The sequence below is a fragment of the Ostrea edulis genome, chromosome 5, assembly GCF_947568905.1.
Source record: "Ostrea edulis chromosome 5, xbOstEdul1.1, whole genome shotgun sequence".
In the NCBI taxonomy this organism is placed as follows: domain Eukaryota; kingdom Metazoa; phylum Mollusca; class Bivalvia; order Ostreida; family Ostreidae; genus Ostrea; species Ostrea edulis.
In genome coordinates this window covers 61,832,148-61,859,961 of record NC_079168.1, presented here as the reverse complement: position 1 = coordinate 61,859,961, position 27,814 = coordinate 61,832,148, and the positions used below count along the sequence as shown (strand labels likewise).

Below are 27,814 nucleotides of genomic sequence, written 5' to 3'. Positions count from 1 at the left end.
AAAAAATGTTTGAAATGTCATGACCTTTCTTATGATATCAAGCAAAAGGGGCTGACCCTTTAAATTAGGGGCCCAGAAGGGTCCAAAGATTTATGAGAATATCTCAGAAACTATTCATATTTTGTAATAAGTCATTGAAGCGGAAATGTTCATCTAAACGAGCTTGTTCTTATCAAATCAAAAAGTAGGTCATATGTTACGTAATAAGGGATTTTAAGGGCCAAAATCATAAATAATTGACGCCTCATATCTTGAAAACGACAAATATTTTGAAAAGCATTATTGAACAAAAGTTGTTCAGAATGATAATCTAAACAATATGTACATTTCGTTTTTTCCCTATGTGGCCCCGTTAGGGAGCTACAGTTTGGCCCCTAAATATTTCTTGTAGAGATAACTCGAGAACGGTAAAGAATTTCTAAATACTTGTTGAGCAAAAAATGTTTCAAATGACAAGGCCTTTCTTACGATATCAAGCAAAACGGGCTGGCCCTTTAAATTAGGGGTTCAGAAGGGTCCAAATGTTTTTGAGAATATCTCAGAAACTATTAATATTTTATAATAAGTTGTAGAAGCGGAAATGTTCATCTCAACGAGCTTGATCTTATCAAATCAAAAAGTAGGTCATATGTTACGTAATTAGAGATTTTAAGGGCCAAAATCGTAAATATTTGACGCCTCATATCTTTAAAACGACATATTTTTTGAAAAGCATTATTGAACAAAATTTGTTCAATGTGTCATAACCTATCGATCAATATCAAAAAATGGGTCTGTGGGCCTCATGGCTCGCCTGTAGAGTCGATTTTTGTCGATATCAGTCGATTTCAAAAACTTGTAACTGGTAAATATTTTGTAAGGACATATTGAACAAAAGTTGTTCAGTTTATCGAGATCTATCGATTGATATCAAGAAATAGGCCTATGGTCCTAATGGCTCGCCTGTAGAGTCGATTTTTTGTCGATATCGGTCGATCTCAATAACTTTTTACAGGTAAATATTTTGTAAAGACATATAGAACTAAAGTTGTTGAGTCTATAGAGGGCTAACAAATGACATCAAGAAATAGGCCCGCGGGCCTTATGGCTCGCCTGGAGAGTTGAATTTCAAACGAATTTCACCGCAACTTTGCTTCAGAAGCTTATCATATGAAAAATTGATTATATCTAAAGTGTCTTAAAGTCGGAAACTAAATTGGGACTCATTTGTCTTTTTTTTTTTTTTTTTAACTCCGAGTGCATCAACAAATCGGACGGAAGACCTACTCGTTGCTCGCAACGAGATCGTGTCTAGTTATTATTATTATTATTATTATTCTTTTTCTCCGGTACTTTTTTGTCCGGTAGTGTTCTCAGAAACTACAAAAGGGATCGATATGAAACTTTCCAGGATGATAGTATAGCGTTTGTAGATGTGCATAGTGATAGTCATTTTGTTTGCACGTGCATGCACGCGCGTGCACGTGCATTGCAATTTTGGTACAAAAAATGGAAAATCAGAATATTGAAGGAAGCGATATAAAACCTAAATAGGATGATAGTATATCATTTGTGCATATGAAAAATAATAGTTATTTTGCCAGCACGCGCACGCATGCACGTGCACGTACATTACAAAATTTGTACGCTAACTTTGGAATCAGTCTAACTTTTTTGTTGTTCATTGAAATGGCTTGAAATTCATATCATAGTTAGATATTGAGACCCTTAACTGATTTACATGGTCAAAATTACCAATTTGCACGCACATGCACGTGCGCTTCATTTTGATTGGATAATACTAAAACGTTTGTAACTATCTTATTTATGAAACGAATGAGATGATATTCACAGCATATGTAGACAATATGTGTATCTATATGTTGGTGTAACAAAAAATGCCAACGCACATGCGCATGCGCGTGCAACGTTTTTTAAATGTTCAATTTTTAAAGGACGATAACGTTTTTGTTTTTCATCAAATTCTATTCATATTAGGGGTTTAGATGTATCTTGGTACTCCTTACAAATTGCTGTGGTTAGAATTACTGCTCACCACGTTCATGCACGTGTGCTGATTTCTGATTGGACGATTTTAAAATCGCTATAACTTCCTTATATTTGCTGGAAACGTTATGAAATTCATACTGTGGGTATATGATACAAATGCCTCTTGAACGACATCAACAAAAATTCGGAATCATACACGCGTGCGCGTGTATGCACGTGCAACGCTTTCTTTCATTTCTTGGTACTGAAATGACCATATTGAACGTACTACATGTAATTAAAGGCTAAAATAAAATGATTTTTTGCTATAGATTCACAAGATGATCACTTTTTAATTGGGGGAGGTTTGGGGAACATATGTAACGGTCCTCGTTACAATTAGAACTAGTAAAGGTCTTCCGTTTCCAACGGAAGACCTTCTAGTGATTCTACTGTTTATTATTATTTTTTTTTCCCTTTCGTCTCCTACACCGTTGGATGGATTTTCCTGAAACTTTCACAGGTTATAGACAACGATGGTACCTCGAGGCATATTTTTCATTTTTTCAAAATTCACTTCCGGTCGCAAGATATCTCCAATTTTCGTCTTTTTACAAGATATCTTGTCCAGCGTTTTTCTCAGAAACAGTAAAAGATAGAGTCACCAAATTTTCAGAGTTAATAGATTTCACTTCGTAGGCGTGCAGTAGGGGGTTAAGAATGTCGACCGTCACTTCCGGTCGTCACCGGAAGTGATTAAAGGAATCATGAATTTCAAACTTTTTTCTTTCAAATTGAAACCTATTTCGGTTTACTATATCTCGATCTAATTCTCAAAAAATGTTGACCCCACCGGAAGTTGAATCTTCAACTTCCAGTTATATCAAATAAAGACTATTCATTCTCTCATTTTTCAGTGCCATAAATCTCGGTCATGAAACTAGTTAATGAGTTGAGTTTTACATATATTATAGTCACTATAAATGTCTACAGTAACGTCAAATATTTTTGTAAAATTTACTTCCGGTCGGCAAATACGGCTTATTAGCTGTTTTCGTTGTCCAGCGTTTTTCTCAGAAACGGTAAAAGATAGAGTCACCAAATTTTCAGAGTTAATAGATCTCACTTTGTAGGCGTGCAGTAGGGGATTAAGAATGTTGGCCGTCACTTCCGGTCGTCACCGGAAGTGATTGATGAATCATAAATTTCAAATTTTTTTCTTTCAAATTGAAACCTATATCGGTTTACTAGGTCTTGTTGTAATTTTCAAAAAATGTTTACCCCACCGGAAGTTGAAACTCCAACTTCCGGTTATATAAAAAAAAGACTATTCATTCTCTCATTTGTTAGTGCCATAAATCTCGGTCATAAAACAAGTTAATGATTTCAATTTTACGTATGTTATAGACACTATAATTGTCTAGAGTATATTTAAATATTTTTTTGAAAATTCACTTCCGGTCGTGAGATATGGGGTGGACATATTCAAACCTTGTTTTTTCAGTTTCTCAATAATGAATATAGATAGACGTTTGAAACTTGTAGAGTTGATCAACTAACATTAGTCCATTGTACACATGCATTCAATATTTTCGTCCGTCACTTCCGGTCTATACCGGAAGTATTTGAAAAAATGTCGATTTTCCAATTTCTTTGAGTGATTTCTCAGAGATGGCTGGATATATTTTCTTGAAATTTTCAGGAATAATGTCTTATGAAATGATTTTGCTATAGGTATTTTTGTTTTACGAAATTCACTTCCGGTCGGAAAATAGGGCCGATTTTCTGTTTCTCAAAAGGAATTTTGTCCATCACTTTTCTTGGAAAAGGTAAAATATAGGTTCATCATATATTCAGGAATGATCAATTTCCGTTTGTAAGCGTGCAGTAGGGGGTTGAACATGTCGACCGTCACTTCCTGTCGTCACCGGAAGTGATGGAAAGAATCGCAAATTTCAAACATTTTCTTTAAATTGAAACCTATACTAGTTTATCAACTCTCTTTCAAAGTGTCAAAATAATATTGAGTCTGTCGGTAGTCAAAATAACTACTTCCGGTTTCTTGATAAAATACATTTCTACTTTTCATCTCTTTGTCACCATAAATCTCGCGTATATTTGAAGTCTTTCATATGATTTTCACATGTCATAATAAAAGTATCAACTTCTAGAGTTTGGATCATTTTGTTTTTCAAAATTGACTTCCGGTCGGTAGTAACCTACTACTTTTTCTTTCTTTAGTCTACTTCTTTTTGTTGAGAACTCTTTGAGATAGAGACGTGAAATTTTCAGGGAATATAGACAGTAAAGAGTCGCTGTCATTTATAGTAAAACGCATCATAAAAGTACTTCCGGTCATCACCGGAAGTTACGAGAAATGAGTAAAAAATTCGATAATACATTTCTCATTCATTGTTAAGGCACATTTTCTGATATATTTAAATGGTTTTCGTAGGAACAGAAAGCTCTTTACCGGAAGTGATCTAACGGAAGACCTACTCATTACTAGTAATGAGTTTCTAGTTATTATTATTATTCTTTTTCTCCGGTACTTTTTTGTCCGGTAGTGTTCTCAGAAACTACAAAAGCGATCGTTATGAAACTTTCCAGGATGATAGTATAGCGTTGGTAGATGTGCATAGTGATAGTCATTTTGTCTGCACGTGTATGCACGCGCGTGCACGTGCATTGCAATTTTGGTACAAAAAATGGAAAATCAGAATATTGAAGGAAGCGATATAAAACCTAAATAGGATGATAGTATATCATTTGTACATATGAAAAATAATAGTTTTTTTGTCAGCACGCGCACGCATGCGCGTGCACGTGCATTACAAAATTTGTACACTAACTTTGGAATCAGTCTAACTTTTTTGTTGTTCATTGAAATGGCTTGAAATTCATATCATAGGTAGATATTGAGACCGTTAACTGATCTACATGGTCAAAATTACCAATTTGCACGCGCATGCACGTGCGCTTCATTTTGATTGGATAATACTAAAACGTTTGTAACTATCTTATGTATGAAGCGAATGAGATGATATTCACAGCATACGTAGACAATATGTGTATCTATATATTGGTGTAACAAAAAAATGCCAACACACACGCGCATGCGCGTGCAACGGTTTTTAAATGTTCAATTTTTAAAGGACGATAACGTTTTTGTTTTTCATCAAATTCTATTGATATTAATGGTTTAGATGTGTCTTGGTACTCCTTACAAATTGCTGTGGTTAGAATTACTGTTCAGCACGTGCATGCACGTGTGCTGAATTCTGATTGGACGATTTTAAAATCGCTATAACTTCCTTATATTTGATGGAAACGTTATGAAATTCACACTGTGGGTATATGATACAAATGCCTGTTGAACGACATCAACAAAAATTCGGAATCATACACGCGTGCGCGTGTATGCACGTGCAACGCTTTCTTTCATTTCTTGGTACTGAAATGACCATACTGAACGTACTACATGTAATTAAAGGCTAAAATAAAATGATTTTTTCCTATAGATTCACAAGGACATCACTTTTTAAGTGGGGGAGGTTTGGGGAACATCTGTAACGGTCCCCGTTACAATTAGAACTAGTTATTATTATATTTTTTTTCCCTTTCGTCTCCGAGACCGTTGGATGGATTTTCCTGAAACTTTCACAGGTTATAGGGAAAGATGGTACCTCGAGGCATTTTTTTCATTTTTTCAAAATTCACTTCCGTTCGTCAGATACGTCCGATTTTCCGGTTTTTGAAAGAAACTTTGTCCGGGGGTAAACTTGAAAACCACTAAAGATAATCGAATGAAACTTTCAGGGATGATAGATCTATTTTCTCTATGGTGCATGCACGTAATATTTTTTGTCGCCGTCACTTCCGGTCGTCACCGGAAGTGATCAAATAAATCATCAATTTCAAACTTTTTTCTTTCAAATTGAAAGCTACTTTGGTTTACTATATCTCGTTCTAATTCTCAAAAAATGTTGACCCCACCGGAAGTGGAATCTCCAACTTCCGGTTATATCAAAGAAAGACTATTCATTCTCTCATTTTTCAGTGCCATAAATCTCGGTCATGAAACTAGTTAATGAGTTGAGTTTTACATATATTATAGTCACTATAAATGTCTAGAGTAACGTCAAATATTTTTGTAAAATTCAATTCCGGTCGGCAAATACGGCTTATTAGCTGTTTTCGTTGTCAATCGTTTTTCTCAGAAACAGTAAAAGATAGAGTCACCAAAATTTCAGAGTTAATAGATCTCACTTTGTAGGGATGCAGTAGGGGGGTAAGAATGTCGGCCGTCACTTCCGGTCGTCACCGGAAGTGATTAATAATTCATAAATTTCAAACTTTTTTTTTTCAAATTGAAACCTATATCGGTTTATTAGGTCTCGTTCTAATTCTCAAAAACTATTGATCCCACCGGAAGTTGAATCTCCAACTTCCGGTTATATGAAAGAAAAACTATTCATTCTCTCATTTTTCAGTACCATAAATCTCGGTCATAAAAAAAGTTAATGATTTAAATTTTACATATGTTATAGACATTATAAATGTCTAGAGTAAATTGAAATATTTTTGTAAAATTCACTTCCGGTTGTGAGTTATGGGGTGGACATATTCAAACCTTGTTTTTTCAGTTTCTCAATAATGAATATAGATAGACGCTTGAAACTTGTAGAGTTGATCAACTAACATTAGTCCATTGTACACATACATTCAATTTTTCGTCCGTCACTTCCGGTCTATACCGGAACTATTTGAAAAATGTCGATTTTCCGATTTCTTCGAGTGATTTCTCAGAGATGGTGGATAGATTTTCTTGAAATTTTCAGGAATAATGTCTTATGAAATGACCTTGCTATAATTATTTTTGTTTTTACAACATTCACTTCCGGTCGGAAAATATGGCCGATTTTCTGTTTCTCAAAAGGAATTTTGCCCAGTATTTTTCTTGGAAAAGGTAAAATATAGGTTCATCAAATATTCAGGGATGATCATTCTCCGTTTGTAAGCGTGCAGAAGGGGGTTGAACATGTCGACCGTCACTTCCTGTCGTCACCGGAAGTGATGGAAAGAATCGCAAATTTCAAACTTTTTCCTTTAAATTGAAACTTATACTAGTTTATCAACTCTCTTTCAAAGTGTCAAAAAAATATTGACTCTGTCGGTAGTCAAAACGACTACTTCCGGTTTGTGGTTTAAAATATCTTTTTACTTTTCGTCTCTTTGTTCCCATAAATCTCACTTATATTTGAAGTCTTTCATATGATTTTCACATGTCTTAATAAAAGTATCAACTTCTAAAGTTTTGATAATTTTGTTTTTCAAAATTGACTTCCGGTCGGTAGTAACCTACTACTTTTTCTTTCTCTAGTCTACTTCTTTTTGTTGAGAACTCTTTCAGATAGAGACGTGAAATTTTCAGGGAATATCGACAGTAAAGAGTCGCTGTCATTTATAGGAAAACGCATCTGAATAGTACTTACGGTCGTCACCGGAAGTTACGAGAAAGGAATAAAAAATTCGACAATACATTTCTCATTCATTGTTAAGGCACATTTTCTGATACATTTAAATGATTTTCGTAGGAATAGAAAGCTCTTTACCGGAAGTGGTCTAACGGAAGACCTACTCATTACTAGTAATGAGTTTCTAGTTATTATTATTTTTATTATTCTTTTTCTCCGGTACTTTTTTGTCCGGTAGTGTTCTCAAAAACTACAAAAGGGATCGATATGAAACTTTCCAGGATGATAGTATAGCGTTTGTAGATGTGCATAGTGATAGTCATTTTGTCTGCACGTGCATGCACGCGCGCGCACGCGCACTGCAATTTTGGTACAAAAAATGGAAAATCAGAATATTAAAGGGATCGATATGAAACCTAAATAGGATGATAGTATATCATTTGTAGATATGAAAAATGATAGTTATTTTGTCTTCACGCGCACGCATGTGCGTGCACGTGCATCACAAAATTTGTACACTAACTTTGGAATAAGTCTAACTTTTTTTGTTGTTCATTGAAATGGCTTGATATTCATATCATAGGTAGATATTGAGACCCTTAACTGATTTTCATGGTCAAAATTACCAATTTGCACGCGCATGCACGTGCGTTTCATTTTGATTGGATAGTACTAAAACGTCTGTAACTATCTTATTTATGAAGCGAATGAGATGATATTCACAGCATATGTAGACAATACGTGTATCTATATATTGGTGTAATAAAAAAGGCCAACTAACACGCGCATGCGCGTGCAATGTTTTTCAAATGTTCAGTTTTTAAAGGACAATAACGTTTTTGTTTTTCATCAAATTCTATTGATATTAATGGTTTAGATGTGTCTTGGTACTCCTTACAAATTGCTGTGGTTAGAATTACTGCTCAGCACGTTCATGCACGTGTGCTGAATTCTGATTGGACGATTTTAAAATCGCTATAACTTCCTTATATTTGGTGGAAACGTTATGAAATTCACACTGTGGGTATATGATACACATGCCTGTTGAACGACATCAACAAAAATTGGGAATCATACACGCGTGCGCGTGTATGCGCGTGCAACGCTTTCTTTCATTTTTGGGTACTGAAATGACCATATTGAACGTACTACATGTAATTAAAGGCTAAAATAAAATGATTTTTTGCTATAGATTCACAAAAACATCATTTTTTAATTGGGGGAGGTTTGGGGAACATATGTAACGGTCCCCGTTACAATTAGAACTAGTTATTTTTTTTTTTTTTCCCCTTTCGTTTCCGAGACCGTTGGATGGATTTTCCTGAAACTTTCACAGGTTATAGGGAACGATGGTACCTCGAGGCACTTTTTTCATTTTTTCAAAATTCACTTCCGTTCGTCAGATACGTCCGATTTTCCGGTTTTTGAAAGAAACTTTGTCTGGGGGTAAACTTGAAAACCACTAAAGATAATCGAATGAAACTTTCAGGGATGATAGATCTATTTTCTCTATGGTGCATGCACGTATTATTTTTTGTCGCCGTCACTTCCGGTCGTCACCGGAAGTGATTAAATAAATCATCAATTTCAAACTTTTTTCTTTCAAATTGAAACCTACTTTGGTTTATTATATCTCGTTCTAATTCTCAAAAAATGTTGACCCCACCGGAAGTTGAATCTTCAACTTCCGGTTATATCAAAGAAAGCCCACTCATTCTCTCATTTTTCAGTGCCATAAATCTCGGTCATGAAACTAGTTAATGAGTTGAGTTTTACATATATTATAGTCACTATTAATGTCTAGAGCAACGTCAAATATTTTTGTAGAATTTACTTCCGGTCGGCAAATACGGCTTATTAGCTGTTTTCGTTGTCTAGCGTTTTTCTCAGAAACAGTAAAAGATAGAGTCACCAAATTTTCAGAGTTAATAGATCTCACTTTGTAGGCGTGCAGGAGGGGGTTAAGAATGTCGGCCGTCACTTCCGGTCGTCACCGGAAGTGATTAATGAATCATAAATTTCAAACTTTTTTCTTTCAAACTGAAACCTATATCGGTTGACTAGGTCTCGTTCTAATTCTCAAAAAATGTTGACCCCACCGGAAGTTAAATCTCCAACTTCCGGTTATATCAAAGAAAGACTATTCATTCTCTCATTTTTCAGTGCCATAAATCTCGGTCATAAAACAAGTTAATGATTTGAATTTTACATATGTTATAGACACTATAAATGTCTAGAGTAAATTTAAATCTTTTTGTAAAATTCACTTCCCTTCGTGAGATATGGGGTGGATATATTCAAACCTTGTTTTTTCAGTTTCTGAATAATGAATATAGATAGACGCTTGAAACTTGTAGAGTTGATTTCAGAGTTAATAGATCTCACTTTGTAGGCGTGCAGTAGGGGGTTAAGAGAGTGGGCCGTCACTTCCGGTCGTCACCGGAAGTGATTAATGAATCATAAATTTCAAACTTTTTTCTTTCAAATTGAAACCTATATCGGTTTGCTAGGTCTCGTTCTAATTCTCAAAAAATGTTGACCCCACCGGAAGTAGAATCTCCACCTTCCGGTTATATCAAAGAAAGACTATTCATTCTCTCATTTTTCAGTGCCGTAAATCTCGGTCATGAAACTAGTTAATGAGTTGAGTTTTACATATATTATAGTCACTATAGATGTCTAGAGTAACGTCAAATATTTTTGTAAAATTCACTTCCGGTCGGCAAATACGGCTTATTAGCTGTTTTCGTTGTTCAGCGTTTTTTTCAGAAACAGTAAAAGATAGAGTCATCAAATTCTCACAGTTAATAGATCTCACTTTGTAGGCCTGTAGTAGATGGTTAAGAATGTCGGGCGTTACTTCCGGTCGTCACCGGAAGTGTTTAAATGAATCATAAATTTCAAACTTTTTTCTTTCAAACTGAAACCTATATCGGTTGACTAGGTCTCGTTCTAATTCTCAAAAAATGTTGACCCCACCGGAAGTTAAATCTCCAACTTCCGGTTATATCAAAGAAAGACTATTCATTCTCTCATTTTTCAGTGCCATAAATCTCGGTCATAAAACAAGTTAATGATTTGAATTTTACGTATGTTATAGACACTATAAATGTCTAGAGTATGTTTGAATAGTTTTGTAAAATTCACTTCCGGTCGTGAGATATGGGGTGGACATATTCAAACCTTGTTTTTTCAGTTTCTCAATAATGAATATAGATAGACGCTTGAAACTTGTAGAGTTGATCAAGTAACATTAGTCCATTGTACACATACATTCAATTTTTTTGTCCGTCACTTCCGGTCTATACCGGAAGTATTTGAAAAATTGTCGATTTTCAGATTTCTTCGAGTGATTTCTCAGAGATGGCTGGATATATTTTCTTGAAATTTTCAGGAATAATGTCTTATGAAATGACCTTGCTATAATTACTTTTGTTTTTACAAAATTCACTTCCGGTCGGAAAATATGGCCGATTTTCTGTTTCTCAAAAGGAATTTTGTCCAGCATTTTTCTTGGAAAAGGAAAAATATAGGTTCATCAAATATTCAGGGATGATCAATCTCCGTTTGTAAGCGTGCAGTAGGGGGTTGAACTTTTTCCTTTAAATTGAAACTTATACTAGTTTATTAACTGTCTTTCAAAGTGTCAAAAGAATATTGACTCTGTCGGTAGTCAAAACGACTACTTCCGGTTTCTTGATAAAATACCTTTTTCCTTTTTGTCTCGTTGTCCCCATAAATCTCGCTTATATTTGAAGTCTTTCATATGATTTTCACATGTCTTAATAAAAGTATCAACTTCTAAAGTTTTGACAATTTTGTTTTTCAAAATTGACTTCCGGTCGGTAGTAACCTACTACTTTTTCTTTCTTTAGTCTACTTCTTTTTGTTGAGAACTCTTTCAGATAGAGATGTGAAATTTCAGGGAATATAGCCAGTAACGAGTCGCTGTCATTTATAGGAAAACACATCTGAATATTACTTCCGGCCGTCACCAGAAGTGGCGAGAAATGGGTGAAAACTTCATTAACAGTCCTCTCATGTCTTGAAAAGGCACATTCTCTGATATATTTGAATGATTCTCGTAAGAACAGAAATCTGTGTACCGGAAGTGTTCAAACGGAAGACCTTGAACAAAATGGCGGCCTAATATGAAGTCCGTCGGATTTCAGCCAAATTTAGTTTCTAGGGTTCTTTGAGAGTGCATATCTGGCATCAAAAATAATTTCTGACATGGGGAGGTGTTCGGAGACATTTGTGTTGGCATCCCAACACAGTTATAGGTCATTTCAGTGCTAGAGATAAAACAAACATGTGTTCCAAGTTTAATTGATATATATTAAGTACTTCCGGTTCTATCAATCTTTGAATATTTCCCTATGACAGTTTCAATGTTAAAGAATTCAAAACACCTGCTACGTTTTCTCAAAAACTTCTTAAACAATTCTTGTGATATTTAACCCGAAATATGTCTATACCATGCCGCACAGAGGAAAAGATTTTGGAATGAATCCTGAAAGGGGCCTAAGTAAGAAACAGTCTTTTATCCCTAACTTTTTTATCTGGCTTCCGATTTCCAAACTCTTTCGTGATTTGAATTAAACAACAAACGGGAATCTAAAAATTACTAGCCGTGGGTCCCTATTTTGACCCCTTAAGGGACTTTTTGAAGCTTATAAAAGTTGCTATTTTAAACAAAATTTCTTAAGAGTTATCTCTCTTGATATTTTCAAAGAATATGTTGTATCCTTAAAGGATACATTTTAAGTTCTATTTATCATTGAAGTAACTCCGGTTCCTTTACTTCCAGTGTCAAAATCACGAAAGTCATTAAGAAATAATTTTAGAAAAAGTCCCAAAACGTTACTATTCTTCCATAAAAGTGATTGAAACTTTTCAGTTATATATATTTTGTCTTGATGAACAAAAAAGTCAACGGTGACCTACTCCTGTTTCCAGTTCTTTCCGAGATACAGGGCGCCAAAGATTAAGGTGGTTGATATTTACAAAAAATAGAAACAAGGATGAGGGTTTCTTTCAGACATATTGGACTGTTAATAGTGATAAATACAATCAGTCTTTCAAGTTTCAATTGAATATATTCAGTACTTTTGGTTTTATCAATCCTTGAATTTTGTCGATGGAGGTTTTCATCTGAAATTGTCAATGATTGTGTATTGAGTTATCTCTTTTTCACCATGTAGAAAACGCCAGGTAGATATTTACCCTGATAAGTCCTCCGATTTCTTTTAACGTTTTATCGGTTCTTTTGCAAAACGTATTTGGACATTTTATGATATTCACATCTTAATTCCTTGATTTTCATTGTCGAAAAGCCCTTTGTTTTTTTTTAACGACAAATATTCTAGTTATTATTCTTTTTATTCTCGACAGATTTCTGTCAGCGTTTTCAAGAAAACGGTCACTCAAAGTCAATAAAAGCGTGCAATCGATGTCGCCTGCACTTTATTAAAAAATAAGCTATGTCAAATCATATATTTTGTGTGCTATACATTTATGGACCCATAGCCTCCCTAGGCATGGTATACTTTTTATTTCCTCTTTACTTATAAACTTGGTAGGAAGCGTAGATACCCTAATTTTGTAACATACGTGACTGTCGCCGACTCAATTTTTAAAATTGAACAAGCAAATATAAAAATCTGAGAGCGTGATTTTTAATTTTCTTTGCGTTAATATCATTTGTATTTCCTAAATTTTCATTCAATAAAAGTTTAACACCCTTTGGGTATGATTTTAAGCAGTGGTGTATAGATTACTCCATGTCGCCAGATTATATCATGTGATCATAGGGTCAATTAAACACCCAATGTATGAACAAAGATTTCGTATTATCTTTATGTTTTGGATCTATTTTGGCGCTAAAATATTCAAAAACTTTGGGAAAATATTCATCAAGCGATATTTAGATGTGGCATTGAGAAGAAGTTATCATTATTCTCAAAATTTTGCATTTCGATTTTAGAAATGTAACATACGATACAATAAACTTTTTATGAAAACGTATTTGCAGAGCAAATGTTGCCTCTTTTATGAAAATCTCGTAGTGTACAGAGAATGAAAATATAAACATTTCTTTTGCAGAAGTCATTGGTTGGTCTGAAGTTTGACAAACGTGTCAAGATGTAACATTCGTGATGTAACATTCGTTACCGAGAAATTAATTAAAAGGAATGATATAATAATTTCCCGCGTATTTTTGCTCTCTGTCTGCATGATGTGGTATACAACATGAACGTCTACTATGAACGTTTGAGTTTGAAAGTCAATACGTGTTAAACTTTGAGAATTAGGATTAATTTTCTCTTACGGTAAGTACTGTTACAACAACTGCAATGTTTGATATACAATATTGATTAAGCAGATGGAATGTTTTGGTCTGAATTTGTTCTTCCGATATCAAAGAATGTATATCGTATTCCAAATATCTCGAAATTCCTCTGGTGTAAGAATTACATTGAGTAGAATGCTGGTAACATACGTAACTCAAAGTAACGTATGCTACTTAATGAAATGCTTGATTAGACATCAAATATTGAACTACATATTGACAAAATATCATCATTAACGATATGTTTGTTGAATATCAACTATGTTATGAAGAAACAAATGTGTTATTGTTCCCGTATTCACTAGCATATACAGATATCCTCTGCAAGATATACAGGCCATGTTTTTCTCTGCTACTGTCCTATTTATGATACATGTAACTATGCAACTTTACATTTATCAATTTGCTAGAATTCAGCATCTTTTCATATTATATCTTAGAAATGAAGGGATTAATCTCTGATGATTGTTCTATGCAATCTTATAGAGAAATCATTAAAAAATATTTTATCTGAGTGTAACGTGTTACCAGAAATTCCGTTACGTAATATTATTCTACTTGATTTTAATTTTTTATTTATTTTTTCAGAAATGGCGCTTGTGAGAGCAGAAGTACAGAATAACTATCATGGAAAAAAAAATGTATTAAAACATAAGAACAACCATGAAAAAATGTTTTAGAAATAATATTATATGCTCCCCTTGTGGCAATACTGAAAATGTAGAATGTCTGTATAGACAGTGAAAATAAAGGTTTAACTACCGGTCAAAGGCTACCATAATGATACTTGTAAGTTTTGTCTCTCAAAATACTTATTAGCAACTGGTCATTTGAGTAATTTTGTATGACCTTTGACCTTGTGACTTGAAATCCAATGGGGGTCATCTATTCATAAGGGGGCACCAGTGTTTCAAGTTTGATGTCTATCAAGGAAAGACTTCTCAACGGACAATAGCGCATGTCCAGAGTAGTTTAACCGTTGTCCTTTTGACCTCAAAATCAATAGGGGACATCTATGTCTTAAGGTTCACGTTAAATATTCATTCATAACACCGCGTGGTGGATTACACTGACAGTTTCTATGGAAAGGTATTCCAAAATAAGCAACAAAAAACATAAGATTCGGTATACATTTAATCAAAATGTTGGGAAATTAAACATTTTCTTTATATTATTATTGTAAACAGATTGTTAGAAATGGGTAAATATGTTTCTTTCCATTTTTTGAATAGAAATGATGTGTTTATAGTAATGAAAGGAAAAATAAGAAACATACGTTACTTTCATTGTTTATTATAACAAAGAACAATCCGGGTTTCAAAATATGTGTCTGTTATTTTTATAAGAATCATGAGTATTTATTTAGCGAAACATCAATCTTTTACTTTTGTTTTAATCGCATATTTATTGCAAATTAACAAATTCAGAAGAAAAGACACATTTGGTAAAAAAATGTTTGCTTGTCTACGTTATATTTCTATTAAGATTGGTATTTCCATTGAATTAAGTGATGTCGTTATGATTTTTGCAACATCAATCGTAAAGAATAACTGATGATGACATCGTTTTGGCATAATATTTTCATGGATGTACTGTTGTGTAAGTGTTGAAACATACGTTACATAATTACAGCGCTACTTCATTTACATACAAAAAAGCTATCGTTCTATATCTATTGCTAGTCTTTTGTTTTCATGTTTCATACATATTGAACTGTTCGAGAATATTTGTTAATCAATTTTATTTTCTGCCATTTCAAAGATATTGAAAGTGATATCTAGTCGTTTATTTTGCGCTCTTAAAATCTTATTGCTGACATTTACAGCAGATAATTTCTTGTTGTGTTGATTAAATATTTTCTTTGAAAACCTGTATTTATTGTCTTTCACAAATTAGAAAAATATATGCTCAGTCAATTCCAATACAAGTTATGGAATAATACATGGAAAATTAATGTTTATCTTACATATTATCATGTCAAGGACTCAGTAACGAAGGTTACATGTGAGAAAAATCTCGAAAAATATACCATACTTTGACCTACTGTAAAAAAAAAAACTCTGTCATACTTAACTTGAAACAATTTGAGGTGAGTGTTCAACAGATATTTACCATTAATAAACGCATGTTACCATAAATATTTTAAATGGTCGATAAACCATGATTTTGAAACCCTCAATTGCACGATTTTATTGACTTTGGGTGGGTGGTTAATAAGGATAAAGCTTTATAAGATTCTTGTAGATAAAATTACGGTGTAATGCAAATAAGCTTTTGGACTTCCGGATCTTTTACTTCCGGTTTCTACAAGGCTGAAAAGCGTTTTTCATTGGGACCTGATATCTTTGACAATTTTTATCACAGAATAACGAAACTTCACATTTAGATTCATTACACTTTGAGCTACAATAGTCATTACGAGCTCAAATTTCCACCTCCTGTTGTTTTCGAGATATTAAGGTCCTAAGATTTTGAAAAGGGGGGTGTCAGTTTGAAAAACTGCAAATAAATTTTAAAATTATTGGAGGTATTCCGTATTGTTAACAATCACATGTTGAACAGGTGTGCCAAGTTTCATTGAAATATATTGAGTACTTTCGGTTCTATGAATCTTTGAATTTCCCTATGAGAGTTTCAATGTTAAAGAATTCGAAACACCTGCTACGTTTTCTCAAAAGCCTCTAAAGTAATCCCTGTAATATTTTACCCAAAATATGTCTTTGCCATGCCGCACAGAGGAAAGAATCTTGGAATGAATCCTGAAAGGGATTAGGGATCAGTAGGGGCCAAAGTAAGAAACAGTATTTTATCCATAACTTTTTTATTTAGTTTCGGATTTCCAAACTCTTTCGTGATTTGAATTAAACAACAAACGGGCAATCTAAAAATTACTAGCCGTGGGTCCCTATTTTGACCCCTTCAGGGAGTTTTTGGAGCTTAAAATATGCTACTTTGAATAAAAAGTCCTTAAGAGTTGTCTCTCTTGACATTTCAGAAACCCTGTTAGGTCATTTCATTACTAGGGATAAAACAAACATGTGTGCCAAGTTTCATTGATATATATTAAGTACTTCCGGTTCTATCAATCTTTGAATATTTCCCTATGAAAGTTTCAATGTTAAAGAATTCAAAACACCTGCTACGTTTTCTCAAAAACTTCTCAAACAATTCTTGTGATATTTAAACCAAAATATGTCTATACCATGCCGCACAGAGGAAAGGATTTTGGAATGAATCCTGAAAGGAATTAGGGATATCTAAGGGCCAAGGTAAGAAACAGTCTTTTATCCCTAACTTTTTTATCTTGTTTCCGATTTCCAAACTCTTTCGTGATTTGATTTAAACAACAAACGGGCAATCTAAAAATTACTAGCCGTGGGTCCCTATTTTGACCCCTTCAGGGAGTTTTTGGAGCTTAAAATATGCTACTTTGAAAACAAAAGTCCTTAAGAGTTGTCTCTCTTGACATTTCAGAAACCCTGTTAGGTCATTTCATTACTAGGGATAAAACAAACATGTGTGCCAAGTTTCATTGATATATATTAAGTACTTCCGGTTCTATCAATCTTTGAATATTTCCCTATGAAAGTTTCAATGTTAAAGAATTCAAAACACCTGCTACGTTTTCTCAAAAACTTCTTAAACAATTCTTGTGATATTTAACCCGAAATATGTCTATACCATCCCACACAGAGGAAAGGATTTTGGAATGAATCCGGAAAGGAATTAGGTATTTTTAAGGGCCAAGGTAAGAAACAGTCTTTTATCCATAACTTTTTTATCTGGCTTCCGATTTCCAAACTCTTTCGTGATTTGAATTAAACAACAAACAGGCAATCTAAAAATCACTAATCGTGGGTAATTATTTTGACCCGTTAAGGGACTTTTTAAAGCTTATAAAAATTGCTATTTTAAATAAAAGTTCTTAAGAGTTATCTCTCTTGATATTTTCAAAGAATATGTTGTATCCTTAAAGACAAGTTAAGTTCTATTTATCATTGAAATACTTCCGGTTCCTTTACTTCCGGTGTCAAAATCACGAAAGTCATTAAAAAATAATTTTAGAAAAAGTTCCAAAACGTTACTATTCTTCCATAAAAATGATTGAAACTTTTCAGTTATATTTATTTTGTCTTGATGAAGAAAAAAGTCAGTGGTGACCTACTCCTGTTTCCAGTTCTTTCCGAGATACAGGGCGTCAAAGATTAAGGAGGGTGATATTTACAAAAATTAGAAACAACGATTAGGATTTATTTCAGACATATTAGACTGTTAATTATGATAAATACAATCAGTCTTTCAAGTTTCAATTGAATATCTTCAGTACTTTTGGTTTTATAAATCCTTGAATTTTGTCGATTGAGGTTTTCATCTGAAATTGTCAATGATTGTGTATTGAGTTATCTCTCTTTCACCATTTAGAAAACGCCAGGTAGATATTTACCCTGATAAGTCCTCCGATTTCTTTTAACGTTTTATCGGTTCTTTTGCAAAACGTATTTGGACATTTTATGATATTCATATCTTAATTCCTTGATTTTCATTGTCGAAAAGCCCTTTGTTTTTGTTTTAACGACAAAAATTCTAGTTATTATTATTCTTTTTCTCCGGTACTTTTTTATCCGGTAGTGTTCTCAAAAACTACAAAAGGGATCGATATGAAACTTTCCAGGATGATAGTAAAGCGTTTGTAGATGTGCATAGTGATAGTCATTTTGTCTGCACATGCATGCACGCGCGCGCACGTGCACTGCAATTTTGGTACAAAAATTGGAAAATCAGAATATTACGGGGATCGATATGAAACCTAAATAGGATTGTAGTATATCATTTGTACATATGAAAAATGATAGTAATTTTCTCTGTACGCGCACGCATGCGCGTGCACATGCATTACAAAATTTGTACACTAACTTTGGAATTAGTCTAACTTTTTTTTTGTTCATTGAAATGGCTTGATATTCATATCATAGGTAGATATTGAGACCCTTAACTGATTTGTATGGTCAAAATTACCAATTTGCACGCGCATGCACGTGCGCTTCATTTTGATTGGATAGTACTAAAACGTTTTTAACTATCTTATTTATGAAGCGAATGAGATGATATTCACATCATATGTAGACAATATGTGTATCTATATATTGGTGTAATAAAAAAAAGGCCAACGCACACGTGCATGCGCGTGCGACGTTTTTCAAATGTTCGATTTTTAAAGGACGATAACGTTTTTGTTTTTCATCAAATTCTATTGATATTAGGGTTTTAGATGTGTCTTGGTACTCCTTACAAATTGCTGTGGTTAGAATTACTGCTCAGCACGTTCATGCACGTGTGCTGAATTCTGATTGGACGATTTTAAAATCGCTATAACTTCCTTATATTTGATGGAAACGTTATGAAATTCATACTGTGGGTATATGATACAAATGCCTCTTGAACGACCTCAACAAAAATTCGGAATCATACACGCGTGCGCGTGTATGTACATGCAACGCTTTCTTTCATTTCTTGGTACTGAAATGACCATATTAAACGTACTACATGTAATTAAAGGCTAAAATAAAATGATTTTTTGCTATAGATTCACAAGGACATCACATTTTCTTTGGGGGAGGTTTGGAGAACATATGTAACGGTCCCCGTTACAATTAGAACTAGTTTGATTCCCAATACTCCGCCCTCTTATAAATATCAATGGAAATTAAATGATTCGCGTCGGTATACTCATGTTATTTGATTCACATGATTCATTTCCTTAATATTCCATCCAAAGAAAACCAAACGACATGTTTGTCATTTTTACACCCTAATAAACCGTTTCCCAGGGGAAAATATCGTTTTATCTCATTTTATAATGTTGACTTTGTAAATATGTAGTAAAATTATTTGGTTCGCTTTTCATTTACATACTCCGCCCTCTCATAAATATCAATGGAAATGAATGGTTTTGCGTCGGTATATACTCATGTTATTTGATTAGCTTCTTGCGATTTTTCAATATTTCACCCGAAAAAAACCAAGCCCCATTTTTTTCTGTTTTATCCTTTAAAGGGGAGGTTTTCCCCGGAAAAGGGTTTCTTTGGGGGATAAAAAAGAAAAAAATGGGCCTTGGGTTTTTGGGGGGTTGGGGGGGGGGTGAAATATTGAAAAATCGCAGCAAGCGAATCAAATAACATGAGTATATACAGACGCAAAATCACTGATTGTGTATAATCCATGCGGCGGCAAGCACTGTTATCAATTTTCGTCTATATATATAGTAAAGGTATGCGTCGGTATATACTCATGTTATTTGATTCGCTACTTGCTTATAATCCATGCGGCGGAAGGCATGTATGCTGGCATGCAGCTAGCTTAACCACAATAGTCCAGGAAAATAAAAACAAACACAATAGTCGATGTAGATGGAACATTGATGGTAAGAACTGAAACATGAAAAATGTAAACAATGACAGAAATGATCAAATCAAGAAGGAAAGAAATGAAAACACTGAGATACGAATCAAATATTATGATACACAAATATATTATCACATATATATGAACTTACATGGTGGTGACACGAGAAATTGGTCATGTAAAAATGATGAGTATGAACGATGAAACGAAAACGTGAAAAAATGGCTGATGACAAAATACATGTATAAACATAACCGGACAAAAACGGAACAAATATTTCTGGAATGGGCACAACACTCCCCGTCTGATATCTAAAAAAATTGATATCACTCTTATAAACATCACAATCATAATAATGTTCAAATACGAGTCTTTGATGTTAGTCAGAATTTGAACAAAGGTACACAAGTTCAGAAATAGGACGAACAAATTCCTTTGGAGTTCCGTCTCGCAGAATGCGTATTTGAGCTTTGCGAACACATCCATCGTCACCTTTTATGGCATGCAGGACAACTCCTAGTGGCCACTCATTCCTTGGAAGGTTGCTGTCTTTCATTAGAATGACGTCTCTGTCCTGTAGATTTTGAATGTCTGTTTCCCATTTTCTTCGCTTCTGTAGAATCTGAAGGAATTCTCTAGATCAACGTTTCCAGAATTTTTCAGCCAAAGTCTGCACTCTTCTCCATTGAGATTTATACACATCCGACTGATTGATCTGGTTAAATGTCTGAGTATCTGATTTGGTCTTCTGCGTCAATATGACTGATGAACTGAGGACAAGAGGGTTGTCCGGGTCAGTAGAAACAGGTACCAATGGTCTGGCGTTCACGATAGCCATAACTTCACACATGAACGTTACGAGAACTTCGTGAGTCAATGAATTGCCAGGAATATCAGAAAGCAGAGAATCTAAAATTCTTCTGGAGACTCCTATCATCCTCTCCCACACTCCTCCCATGTGTGAGTAATTGGGAGGATTAAACTTCCAGGTGATTCCTTGGGAATTTAGGTATGACGAGGTCTTGGGATCTTCAATGTTAATGACGTTTGCCTCCAAATCATCAACCGAACCAATAAAATTTGATCCGCGATCTGATCGAAGTTCCTTGATTGGACCACGTATGCTTGTGAATCTTCTCAGAGCATTAATGAAACATGATGAGGTCATTTCCTTTATCACTTCGGTATGGATGGCTCGGATAGCTAAACACGTAAAAAGGACTGCCCAACGCTTTGGATTCACTTTACTTCCTCTAGTACGTCTGTATACAATTTTCCAGGGGTCAAACACATCCACTCCAACAAATGTAAAAGGTGGGGCAGGAGTCAGACGATCATCAGGAAGATCTGCCATCTTTTGCTCTAAGGGTTTAGCTCGGAGTTTTCTGCAGGTGATACAATGATGAATGATTCTCGATATCAGTCTTCTCGCCAATAACCCAGTAGCCTGCTGATCTTAAGGCTCCTTCGGTAATTTGTCTCCCTTGGTGATAAACTTCCTGATGATAATGGGATGCAAGGAGGAAAGAAACAGAATGATTTTTCGGCAGCAAGATCGGGAATTTCTCATTATTTGAAAGTTTTGAATGACGAAGACGTCCTCCCACTCGAATAAGTCCGTCATCATCCACATAAGGATCTAACTGATATAACGAGTTGTGACGTGAAACACTGCTCTCAAGCTCTAATGCCTTTACCTCATCGGAGAAGCGATCTCTTTGCACGATGCGTAAAATACCCAATTCAGCAACTTGAATATTTTTCGGAAGTTCTGAAAAATTACACAGATGCCAACCACAACACTCGTCTCAAATCTGTCAGATAAACAATCCATGTTTGTAGATTGAGATTTAAGTTCAGCAGGAATAGGTTAATCCCAGTTGACTTTTCCTTGCATCACTTTAAGCAGAAAGAGTTTCCCGGCTAAAATGACTGGAGCTGCGAAGCCTAGCGGATCAAATAAACTATTGATGACTGAGAGTACTCCTCTTCTGGTAAATGGTTTGTCAGTTTCAGCTAGACGAAACCCTAAATTATCTGACTGGAGTTTCCAAGTGATTCCTAAGCTGTGTTGGGCTGGTAAGTAATCGTGATTAAAGTTCAAGTCTTTTAATTCCCTTGCAAGTTCCTCAGACGAAAAAGCACTCATGACATCAACACTGTTTGATGAAAACTTGTGGAGATTTAGATTTCCCTCTTTTTTAATGCTTCCTTCGCTCTGCTTACTAAGTCGATGGTTTCATCTGAGGACGGTAAAGAAATAAGACCATCGTCGACATAGAAATGATCACAGATAAATGTCTCGACATCTGATCCATACTTTAATTCACTCTCATGGGCAGTTTTCTTCAAAAAAATAACAAGCCACTGCTGGAGATGGTGAGTTACCAAACAAGTGAACTGTCATTCGATATTCAATCAACTGTTTTTGTGGGTCATTATCCTCATACCAGAAGAAGCGAAGGAAATTCCTATGCTCTTCCTTGACAACAAAGCTATGGAACATTTGTTCAATGTCTGTCATGACCGCAACTGCATCCATGCGGAAACGCAATAGAACATCCAAGAGACTGTTGTTGAGGTCTGGTCCATGTAGTAGTACACTGTTCAATGATACACCTTGATAATGAGCTGAAGAGTCAAATACGACTCAAATTTTTCCAGGTTTGTGGGGGTTGTAGACACCAAATAACGGGAGATACCACGATTCCTCATCTTGCATTAGAGGGGGTGCGACGTCCGCATGAACTTGATCAAGCATCTTCCTAACAAACAAAATCATGTACCGAAGCTTCTCTTCATCTTTCATAAGACTACTGTGCAGGTTCAATGCACGTCGAAGTGTATAAGCACGATTGCTAGGCAGAATTGTACGGTCTTGACGGAATGGCAATAATGATTGCCAATTGCCAGATTGAGTTTTACTAAAACTCTTGTCCATAATATGGAGGAATTCCTTGTCCTCGATTAACATTTCAACTTTGTTGTCGTTCGGCTTTTTAACGAATACATTTGCACCGATTTCTTCCTTTTCAATTTGGATTTTTATGTCATTCTCACAAAGAGGAAACACTGTAGCTCTTCCATTTGGTAACACATGGAGATGAGTCTTTTGCACAGTAATGTTTGGTCTATGGACTTTGTCAAGACATGATTCCCCAACAATTACCCATCCCAGACTGAGTTTCTGAGCAAAAGGTAAGTTCTGAGATTTGTCACCTAGCCTCTGGTCCTGAACATGATGTGCTGCATTTAAGTCCCGTCCAATCAGAAGAAGGGTTTTCACATCATGAAGGGGAGGTATATAGGGTTCAATATCTTTGAGATGCTGATATGACGCGGCGACATCAGGCGTCTGTATCTCGTCTCTATTTGTTGGGATGTTATCACATTCAATCAAAGTCGGTAAAGCAAGCTTCTCTGTACCATCGTATGACTCTACTACACAATTGTCTGCTATCCTACCAGAAGATCCTGACGAACCGACGCATGTTGTGACTGAGTATACTTCAAACACAAACTCAGGGAAAGAGAAACAAAGTAAGCCAAAGCTCAGTGTTAAAAAGATATCTGTTGTGAATGTAGATCAGAAAACATTAGATGCATGTCCAGTTCATCTAACGAATCATTCTCTGAATCATTTTCTGTATCTTTGAAGACTATCTCTGCGCTGACAATATCGAGTAGTGAGAATTACTCTGTCTTAGCAAGTGATTGGTTACTTTGTTCATCTAAAATTGCATAAGTCAGTATTGAATTTTTGAGATTGTCTTTGCGGTAAACTCGCACTAATACAATCTTTGCACAAGACTTTCCTTAGAAATTCTGTCCACAAACTGCGGTACACTTCGCATCTGCAGTCACTTTGTGATCCTTCGAATTTCTCTCCCCGTCCTGAACACTTAATTTTGTGTTAGAGTGTTCTAGTTTCCCATCACTATCTGCTGGTTTGAACTGAATGTGTAACGCTGTGGGATGATCTTTGCTTTTGCATTCACTACATTCTGTCTTCAATGAACAGTTCTGTTTATAATGGTCTTTGGATTTACAACATCCGAAGCAAATATTGTTTTCTTTTAGAAACTTGCGACGCACATTTATTGGTTTGTTTCTAAATGTCCGGCATTCATTCAGAGAATGATTCGTTAGATGAACTGGACATGCATCTAATGTTTTCTGATCTACATTCACAACAGATGTCTTTTTAACACTGAGCTTTGGCTTACTTTGTTTCTGTTTCCCTGAGTTTGTGTTTGAAGTATTTTTGCAAGGTTCATGCGTAAAGCTTGGATCATTGCGCATCACACAGGTATCTTTGATAAATGTTACAAATATAGAAAAGGGTGGGAAAATCACATTGTGTTTTGATTTGTAATTGGTAGCTCTTGACATCCATTTCTCATAAATAGCACGGGGCAAAAGTCTTCGAGCGACTGGAGTGACACCGGATGACGTGTTAAACACGGCAAGTTGAGTTCTATAGCGTTCATTGTTTTGAAGAGATTCTATCTCGGACAGCAAGTCAACAAGATCATAATACCGTCTTGGTTCGTCCCAAGTAATTGGTTTGAACTCGTTCAGTCTTTGTAGGAGGGATGCCTCGATTTCCTCTGGGGTACCATAGCACCGATCTAAACGTTCCCAAAGTAACCTCACTCCTCTTGCAGGATCAGTCATGTTTGAGTTTTTAGTACTTTCAGCGTACTTTGTAGATATAGGGCCAAGCCACTTGATAAGCATGTCAAGCTCGTATATTTCACTCGTGCGTAGTTCAGTAACCAGTCTTTTAAAACTGACTTTCCATGATTCGTAAGTTTCTGGTTTTTCATTAAACTGTGTCAGTCTTGAAATGGATAGTTCCTTTTTCAATAAGAATTGTCCCAATTCTGCAACAGTAGAATTTTCATGAGGATTAACAATAGAAGGTATAGGATTTGATGTTTGTCGAAAGTTAATGCGAGATTGTTCTTCGTCCGAGTCTAAACTCAAATCCAATGAATCATCCTGCTTCACTATCTTTGGTTTTCTTGCAGATGGAACTGGTGTTCTCGTTGCAGGGTATTAATTATTAAACTCTGAAGATTGACAGAATCCAAAATTCTTTTTTTATCCCCAAATTTTGAAGTGGAACATGAGCCAACATGGCTGGATTTAGTTCATTTTGTTCAGACACATAATAATCCACATGGTCCTTAGGGCTGATGGATTCTAGGCTCCGCACAGAATGTCGGGTTAATGAAGAATTTCCTAAATGTTGGACAGCATCCTCAAGAATTTCTGCCTCAGTAATAGCAGTTGTTGCTTCTTTTTTATCACCCAAGAATTTCAGTTCAGCTTCAATAAATGATTTTTCTTTCTCTGTTTTAGCACTGTACACTTCGTTCTGTTCAATAAGAAGAACTTGCTTTTCACGAAGTTCCTTTTCTTTTTCACTGAACGCCAATTTTGCTTTAGCTGCTTCGGCCTTCGCTCGCTTTTGGGCTTGAACAGATCTCAACGATGAACCGGCTGATGAACTACGCAAACTTCTTACTGAATTTGGTTGAGTTGGTGCACGAGATTCAGTTTCATTTTTATTTGGATCTCCTTCATGAGTGTCTGTAACTACTTTTGCTGGTATGAGATGTTTCACATTCTCAAAACACTGGTTTACTTTGGCTTGTACTTCCTTAGCTTCCTTATCAATGTCTCTTTGTAAACTGACACTCTGTGGTGTATTGTAATGTGACAAGAATTTACACAAGTTCCCAAGTTTTTCTGTATAGCTTACAAATAACACAGACAGGTTTCTCTCAAAATTATACACTAAATGTTCATCGTCATTAGGAATGTTGACTAGTTCAGCTATAAGTCTCTGTAATTTCACATTTGAAGCTTCATATCTCTTGTGGTACTGGTTCAATAATGATTCAAATTGCTCTTCACCTTTTTCTGTAAGTGACCTTTGTCTTGACTCTCTTATCTCTTGATGAGACATGATAATTTCTAAATGTCTTGCAAGGTATAGCTAATAATGTCAATTTATATGTATATATATATATAATAAATGTTCATGGTGAAATGATCTAGTGTTCATTTTGCTTGCTGGGTTCCTTCAGTTCAGCGATGTTGATGATTGGAAAATCCACTCACGGGTAAGTTCTGCCGGCCGATATTCGTAATTCACCATTTCTTACTATGCTGACATGCAGCTAGCTTAACCACAATAGTCCAGGAAAATAAAAACAAACACAATAGTCGATGTAGATGGAACATTGATGGTAAGAACTGAAACATGAAAAATGTAAACAATGACAGAAATGATCAAATCAAGAAGGAAAGAAATGAAAACACTGAGATACGAATCAAATATCATGATACACAAACATATTATCACATATATATGAACTTACATGGTGGTGACACGAGAAATTGGTCATGTAAAAATGATGAGTATGAACGATGAAACGAAAACGTGAAAAAATGGCTGATGACAAAATACATGTATAAACATATCCGGACAAAAACAGAACAAATATTTCTGGAATGGGCACAACAGCATGTACTCCATAATAAATATCGGACTATATGAATTTTGCGTCGGCATATACTCATGTTATTTGATTCGCTATTTACTTATAATCCATGCGGGGGAAAGCACGGACTCCGAAATGTCATGAATATCGCTAGAAATAAATAGTTTTGCGTCGGTATATACTCATGTTATTTGATTCGTCTGTTTCGTTTTTAATGTACATTAAATAAGATGGAAAATATTTTTGTATATTATGATGTTGCAATACAATCCAGATTTTATTATTTTGTACGGATTGGGTTTTACGTTTTGCAGAAAAAATGGCTGAATCCTGCATTGTTTATCACATTTGAGTTGGGAAAGAGACTAATACCTCTTTAATGTAAAATTTGACGTTAACGTCTACAACGTCAAAATTATTTGAATCGCGAATCAAATAACGTGATTTGCAGAGAAGAGTAGCTATCAAGGCCAGCTGTCTCACTTCAACGAATAGTAAGCTGCATGGCTTTATATAGCAAATTAAACAATAGAAGTTAAACAATTAAAGTTATTGGCTGAAAGATAAAGTGGGCGTGGTCAAATACAAGGGTGAATAATTTACATCGGGATCTAAATCCAGAAATAAAAGTAAAACCAAAACTACCACATTTGCAACAAGTTAACTAATAATTATATTTTCCCGTGTTTCGTTAGTAATAGCGGGAAAATGTTGTATTGACGGTACAGTATATTGTACAGGTAGAATTATTAGCCAATAGAATGTGAGCTAGAAAAACAGGTTTTCGAGCTGCAATTCAGGTATTCACTTCTAGCCGCCGTTCGTCACGAGATAGACGAAATGGACGCCCAAGCAGTTCAACGACAGATTAATGAAACTGTTCGTATTGCCAATAACGAAAACCCCATCGCATCAGATTCCGACGACGAGAAGAAAATCCTCAAAGCGCAGTTTAGGGCTGACAGAAAAGTAAAAGACATAAAAAAGCGACACAGGGAACTGAGGGAAGCCAAGAGTCCCTACATGAAGCCATTGTTGTCGTCTCAGACAACGCCCAATGAATCTACCTGGAAGCCCGGCCATTGTTATCGATGTAACAA

The 27,814-nt window shown here is 35.1% G+C and overlaps 2 protein-coding genes across 3 annotated transcripts; both read right to left on the bottom strand.

The window, feature by feature from the left end:
• Window positions 1-20,145: 20,145 nt before the first annotated feature.
• LOC130054630 (uncharacterized) lies at window positions 20,146-21,949 on the bottom strand. Its single transcript, XM_056165050.1, has 2 exons — window positions 20,351-21,949; window positions 20,146-20,225 (listed from the first exon to the last, which is right to left on the bottom strand). Exon 1 carries the CDS (start codon window positions 21,551-21,553, stop codon window positions 20,840-20,842), a length of 714 nt encoding a protein of 237 aa, XP_056021025.1. The 5' UTR covers window positions 21,554-21,949; the 3' UTR covers window positions 20,146-20,225; window positions 20,351-20,839.
• A 1,986-nt stretch (window positions 21,950-23,935) lies between these two features.
• Window positions 23,936-26,716, bottom strand: LOC130054629 (uncharacterized). 2 transcript variants are annotated; one of them, XM_056165045.1, is made up of 2 exons: window positions 26,592-26,716; window positions 23,936-26,466 (listed from the first exon to the last, which is right to left on the bottom strand). In XM_056165045.1, exon 2 carries the CDS (start codon window positions 24,937-24,939, stop codon window positions 24,016-24,018), a length of 924 nt encoding a protein of 307 aa, XP_056021020.1. In that variant the 5' UTR covers window positions 24,940-26,466; window positions 26,592-26,716; the 3' UTR covers window positions 23,936-24,015. The 2 variants fall into 2 exon arrangements, with proteins under 2 accessions (XP_056021020.1, XP_056021021.1); XM_056165046.1 differs by having other exon boundaries at window positions 26,592-26,703.
• Between the last annotated feature and the right edge of the window lie 1,098 nt (window positions 26,717-27,814).